General features: G+C 33.5%; 2 protein-coding genes and 1 long non-coding RNA gene across 3 annotated transcripts; 2 read left to right on the forward strand and 1 right to left on the reverse strand.

Annotated features, from left to right (window-relative positions):
* The first annotated feature begins 30 nt into the window (after positions 1-30).
* LOC17895858 (putative F-box protein At3g17620) lies at positions 31-878 on the forward strand. The gene is made up of 2 exons (XM_023787523.1): positions 31-646; positions 733-878. Exons 1-2 carry the CDS (start codon positions 31-33, stop codon positions 876-878), a joined length of 762 nt encoding a protein of 253 aa, XP_023643291.1.
* A 2,067-nt stretch (positions 879-2,945) lies between these two features.
* On the reverse strand, positions 2,946-3,646 carry LOC17895258 (dirigent protein 19). The gene has a single exon (XM_006301926.2). It carries the CDS (start codon positions 3,576-3,578, stop codon positions 3,021-3,023), a length of 558 nt encoding a protein of 185 aa, XP_006301988.1. The 5' UTR covers positions 3,579-3,646; the 3' UTR covers positions 2,946-3,020.
* Positions 3,647-4,082: 436 nt separating this feature from the next.
* LOC17895816 lies at positions 4,083-6,178 on the forward strand. The gene is made up of 4 exons (XR_002835208.1): positions 4,083-4,202; positions 5,481-5,631; positions 5,728-5,808; positions 5,903-6,178. It is a non-coding gene; the product is annotated as an uncharacterized LOC17895816 (long non-coding RNA).
* Positions 6,179-6,837: the final 659 nt, after the last annotated feature.

Below are 6,837 nucleotides of genomic sequence, written 5' to 3' on the forward strand. Positions count from 1 at the left end.
TCTAGGCTTCCATTGACAACCCTCACGTTAATGCGAACTACTTGTAAAAGGTGGTACAATTTATCCAAAGATCGGAGGTTTGCCAAGAAGCACATTGCTCAAGCTACTACAAAGGAAAGTGACTTTGTGGCGATCATGTTACTAAACTGTAGGGTTTATTTAACAAACGTCAATCTCAATGGAATTCTCAACAATTCTGATCCACTATTAAAGCCTAGAGGTAAAATTATTAGCCTCTATGGTTCAGATGAAGTCGGTTATACATTTCGAGTTTTTCACTGCGAGGGTTTATTGCTATGTAACACAAAAGATTACACTAAACTCGTTGTCTGGAATCCGTATTTCGGACAAACGCGGTGGATTTATGTCGAACCAAGATGTGCTGATCACGAGAAGATATGGTATGAAAATGCTCTCGGATACGACAAGAGAAAACCAACCCGTGCCTATAAAATCTTGCGGTTTGCTCATTTTCTTTTGGAGGAACCTGAAATTTATGAATTCAACACAAATTTGTGGAGGGTTCTTGATGTCACTCCAGACTGGCGTATATTGTATAATCACCATGGCGTGTCATTGAAAGGAAACACCTACTGGTTTGCTTCAGATAAAGATTCATCGGACAACGTCCCCGATTTCTTACTCGGTTTTAATTTTACAACGGAGAAATTTGGACCGCGTTTGCCTTTTCCGTTTGAAAGTAACTGCAATGATTTCTATCTGTTCATAAAGAAGAGCAACTTGCTGTGTTACATCAGGAATGGCACGGCGACCTTGCGACACATATTTGGATTACGACTAAAATTGAGCCTAACACGGTGTCATGGAGTAAGTTCTTAGAGGTTAATATGCAACCACGCACTGGTTTTTTTGTTTGATAATGGTGCAAGTTTCCTCATTGACGAAGCGAATAGAGTTGTGGTAGTTTATGATACAAATAATGATATGTATAATCCCACTCGTCATGTAGCTTACATCACTGGAGAAAATGGTTACTATAGAGAAGTGGATCTCGGAGAAATTAAAATTGGGTGTTACCCGCTTGGATGCTTGTATGTTCCAAGTTTAATCCGAATCAACCAACTTTGAGGGTTATACTAGTTCCCAAACAACCCGTGTTGAGGCAGCCAAAACCTCACTACAACTCCCACTGTTGCACAAGAAACTCTTGTTGATTGTGCATCTCTAGATGCTGGTTCTGTTTCAGCCTGCACTTATGTCTTTCCTCCTCTCTCAGTTGAAGCTGCACTAGTGGAGACTACAACCTACATACACTCACCAACCGTTGTGGCTGGGCATACTACTACTACAACTGAAGCGACTACCTTCACAACTGCCTTATGCAACCACACTCAGGAGCGGACCCACAGCCAAGGAGGTGGGGGCAACTGCCACCAGCAAAAAAAAAAAATCATTAAAAAATTATTAAATAATATTAAAAAACAAAATCTGTCCCCACCAAAATAATAAAAAAAACTATTTTTTTTTCTTTTTCTTGGAAAGCCCAATATCAACCCATGTACCAAAAAAAATATTAATATATAAATTAAATATTACCTTAGACCTAATTTTTTGTTATTCACTTATTTTTTAGTCATTTGGTTTCTTTGTGTGACAACAAATCAACAACTATCAATTGGTGAGTTTATTTTCCAGCTTTTTTACAATTGTTTCTATAATATAAGTATTATTTTTTAGTCAGTTAATTTTATTGAATCGTTCAAGCTTACAACTATGTTTCCCGGAAAACATTATATAGCTTTTTATGTTATATATGACTATATTAGTTTTTACAGTGATAATTGTTTATATTTTAAATTCTATGGTTAAGTTTTTATGGAATTTTGCTACATAATTGAATAAATATAAAATTCATAAATTTTAAAATATAAGTCTATAAATTCAAAAATTTTAATTAATAACATGTTATTTTGTTTTTAATTATTTAAATTTGTCACAAATAAAAAATATGATAAAAATGTTTCAATTGTTAAATGAGCGTCGATGTTTTAAAGTCTTTATATGATAATTTTATGTTTTTTTATAATTTAGTATTTGATAGTTTTTTTACTATATTTTTGCCTCCAATAAATAAATTTTCTAGATCCGCCCATAAATACTGAAGTAATATTGCCTTCTTCTCCAATGGTAACTGTCCCATTTACTCCCCCTCGTTCAGGTTCATTGCAAAATGAGAATGTATAGGAAAATGTCTTAGAGAATTAATTTTTCACTAGTTCTATCTTTTCAAAAACTATATGATCTCAACATCATATCCTTCTATTTCCTTTTATGCATTTTAATTGAAAGCCTTTTAACAAAAAAAAAAAAAAAGAGACGTAGCGTTTAGCTTGTGATAAGAGTCACACTCCTAACGTGATACTAGTTGTCATCATCAATATCAAAGAAGTGATAATATATAGTCTTCACTTACTAATATCAAATACATATATGTAGTAGCTAGTCATTAGTAAAAATATTGATTTGATTGTATACCTTAAATCTTATAAGAAATTTGATATTTTAAGTATTTAAAATATACCTTATGTATTGAAAAAATTAAATAAATTTTTCGTCCTAAAATAATAATTAAAAATTAGATAAGAACAACAAAACATTTCAATTAATTAGTTTTACGAAATATTAACAAAAAAAAAATAAAGAGTTTATCTATTTAAAAAAGATACTTGAGAACATTTAAAAAAAAAAGATTTTAGCTTAAGTTACTTGAACATTTTATTAAAAAAAGTTTGTAGGTATATTTTTAAAAATCTCCCAAGAAATATATTTACACTTTTTATGTTTAATTGTATTGTTTTATTTAGATTAAATTTGGGGCTTCTGTGGTTTTGGGATGTTTGGTTTCGATTGAGCTTATATGGTTTTGTGATAAATGACATGTCTGAGGTCGTATGTCCTAAAGTGGCCACTACCTTACACTCAACTAGTAAAATTATTAAAGTGTAAAGCATTATCTCTTACCACCACCACCACCACCACAATAGAAAACTAATCAAGAATCAGTAATGCAACACATAACAGTTATACTCTACAACAGCGTTCCCTGTCTTGAGATTAAACTCATGCGTTCTTGCTTCAACATAACCCCTAGCAAATCTGAAAAGTCCACTTCCTCCAATCACTGGCATCTCCCTCACCTTATCCAACACCAAGTTTCTTCCAAACACTGTGATCGTGCTTCCATTGTATTTCCCATCCAAAATCGCGAAATTCATAGCCATCAACAAACCTATCTCTTCTTTAGATGTTGCTGCGTAGAACCCTTGTGCCCTTCCCACCATTTTGGAGCTTAGTCCTGGAGCTAGCGTTAAAGGGTTATCAATCATTCGCATGAGACCGAAAAATGTTGCATTCACGTAGTTCTTGGGAGGGTTTATGATTGATACCGAAGTCGGGTCTTGGCCGCTTACGATGTCGTGCCAGTATACTCTGAAATGAGTTAGTTTCTCTTTCTTGTTATGCAAGAAATCAGATTCGAGGGTTTCTCCTGTGGTGGAAACTAGGTTGGCGGCTAGGGTTAGAGAAGAGATGAGAAAGAAGGAGAGGAAGCTAGCCATGGTGGAGGAGACTGGAGAGGATGGGCTTTGAGACTTGAGTGTGTGTTTGTGTTATTATTACAGTTACAATTGCATTTATATGGTTTGATGCATGTAGACATAACTATAGATGGAGGAGGATACATTCTAGAAAGTGAATATGTAATGATATCTGTGGTTGGTGTACCTACTCCAACTCACTGAAAATGATGTCGGTATCTTATGGATAACGTTGTTAAATTAAATACTCTTCTTTAATTTACTTTTTTTGTTAAAGTTAAATTAAAAGTATTCTTTTTTTTTTTTTTTTGTTAAAGTTAAATGAAATACTTTTGCATTGTCTCTTGTCATCAGATTGGTGGTTAGACTTGTATCTCACACTGAAATTTGAATTTTATTTCAATGGAGTGATGTTATCGAGCAAGTGATAAACCATGGAGCCAACATCATAAGGTAGGTGTAGATAAAGCAGAGAAGATTATGATGTCGACTGTGCTAGGTACAGTTAAACAACTCAATGACACACATAGAAGAGAGTAGTACAAATTCAAGCACTTATTACAGCAACACTATCAAGCTAGTGAAGTCCTTGTATCTCACCCTCATCGTAGTAATACTTGACAGATAAAGATATGCTCATCGCAGGTATGTGTTTTCTCGGGTTCGGTTTTGGATTTTTAGGTTTAGGAGTTTAGGACCCAAAAGTGCAAATCTGAAATGTCGGGTTCGGATTTGGGTCAGCTTTTTCGGGACCATTGCCAATTTAACCATCGAAGACCATGCATGTATCATCATATTTATGCCATTGGGGACTGCAAAATTCTCCATGCTTGCTTTGCTAATATTGATTTGATTTAGATCTCTAAAATCAAGTCGCCCATCCGTTTTCGTTGAAGTCATTTTATCCCAAGATATTCAGTACTGAACTCCTTTCGTATATTTCGAACATGTCCACCAAAAACTTTTGTTTGCTTTAATTATCTTTCGAACCGATTTAATCAAGATTTTTTTTATCCAGCTCAAAAACACCGTATAACAAACTATTTAGATTTTTGTCTCATTTTAATTTTCCATCAGTGTCGTCTAGTATATATAAATATACGTAACTACGAAATGATTAACTAGGAAATGATTAGTTTATAACTTATAATTAGAAACTCATACAACCACAAGAGAGTTGTTTAAAAATAAATAAAAGAAGAAACATAATTAAAACATGCACGTTGTAGCAAACTCCTTGGAGTTTTGTATTTAATTTTTGCCATCATCGTAACAAACCACTTGGAGTTTTGTATATATAAGTTTTTTTATATACATAAATAGAAACTCTTACAACCACAAGAGAGTTGGTTAGAAAGAAAAAGAAAAAAACACAAAAACACGTTACGTTGGTGTAACAAAACAAAACATAACATAACATACGCTTCGTAATTCTTCCACTGAATCAAGCAAACCGTAAATGTTTTTATAGCTGGTGAATTTACAGAAAAAATATATAAGCACACAGATTTAAATATTTTTGTAAACAGTATATAATTAATAGATGGTTAGCTCGAATAATAATAGTGATGATTAAGTCTCCTAATTCAAATACTAAGTAGCAAAAATTAATTTGACAGACTTATGTTTTTTCCTGCTGTTTAACCAATAAGATAAAATAAGAAGAAGAAGATAAAAACTCGACTTAGTCTCTGAATTAGTTTGCCCGGCGGTGAAGATAGCCACTGATGTAGGGTACGGTCCACGCAGTGTGTACAGAGTGTATAGTAATAGAGAATGTGATAAGGGTATAGAAACAAGTCTGTGGTTACAAATTCTAGGCCAACTAGTATTTAAGGGAGCCTTGTCTCATCACCATTTCATCAATACAAGCTTATAACTCTCTACATATCTATACATTTTTGTAATCAAACAACATATCAGTCGGAAGATGGAAGGCAAAACTTTTATTCTAAGTGTGTTCGTAATGAGTCTATTCATGGCAAAGAAGAATGTGCAAGCCTTTGTGGCTGCATAACTGTTACTAGTTCCCGGTGTCCTAGCAACAATCCATACATCATTATCGAAAAAACAGGTAAATTGATTAATATTGTGCTTTCATTATATACGTTATTTGTTACAAGACAACTCAAGCCTTTTTCTTCTATGTCTTTTGCATATTTGTCTCAAGGTAATGATCATGCCATTGAATACTGCAATGTTGGGTGTGTATCCTCTGTGTGTGGTGCTTTAACATCTCTCCATAATTCCGGTAAAGCAAACCAGTAACATTATTTTCATATATTTTCTTTAATAATCGGTGAGTAAATATATAAGATCCGTTCAAATTTTGTTTCGATAAATAGATGCAAGTGAAATCGTGAAGGGAACGGTTGAAAAATGTGCCAACGCATGTTCTACAATCTGCTCCAAGGGCTCGATGAATGCAGTGGAAACTGCCTAGATCGACAACCATATCTATAAGATACCACGTACATCTTGCTATCTGGCTGAAGAGGGTGGTAATCTTTTATAGTGCTTTTTCCCTATTTTCAATAATTGTCGTGTATGTGACAAAAACGTTATGAAATCTTGTGTTCAAATTTTAATAATTAAGTTGTTTCAAGTTTATGTAATGTAAGTAGAAGGTCAATGTCAATCCCTAGATTGTATATGATGCCCTCTATTCCCTATCTTTTTAATAAATAATAATTATGTCTTTATATATATGATCTTCCTCGCGTAACCATCTTCAATTTGCTATTTTTTAAAAGATTTTAACCTTAATGGAGAATAATTATCTCAATTTTTTGAAACATAAATTATGGAGGAAAGTTCTAGCTAGATCAACCCAGCAATTTTCAATAGGTCAAAATTTAGATGCATAAACCCACATTTAAACTTATTTCAAGGGATTTAAACAACTCAATGACAACCCAAAGACACATAGGCTATGTTATGTTCGTGAAGTAGCACAAATTCAAGCGCTTTTAAAGCAAGTACATTATCAAGCTAGTGAAGTCATGATCAAAGCAGCAACATTACTTGGCATGATCAGGTTAGTGAAGTCATGATATAACAATGTAGTACCATTGTTAATTATATCCCATGCATGCAGAAGTCCTGAAGTTGGTTTTTGTCACAAGTCCTTGTATCTCACCCTCATCGTAGTAACACTTGACAGATAAGATATGCTCGTCGCATGTATGGTTTAGATCAAACTGCAACAACATAAACATATATGTAACCAAATCTAAACCAAATTTAACCAGAAACTATATACTACATCGATTGGTATTCC

This window comes from Capsella rubella, unplaced genomic scaffold (assembly GCF_000375325.1).
Source record: "Capsella rubella cultivar Monte Gargano unplaced genomic scaffold, Caprub1_0 scaffold_2, whole genome shotgun sequence".
In the NCBI taxonomy this organism is placed as follows: Eukaryota; Viridiplantae; Streptophyta; class Magnoliopsida; order Brassicales; family Brassicaceae; genus Capsella; species Capsella rubella.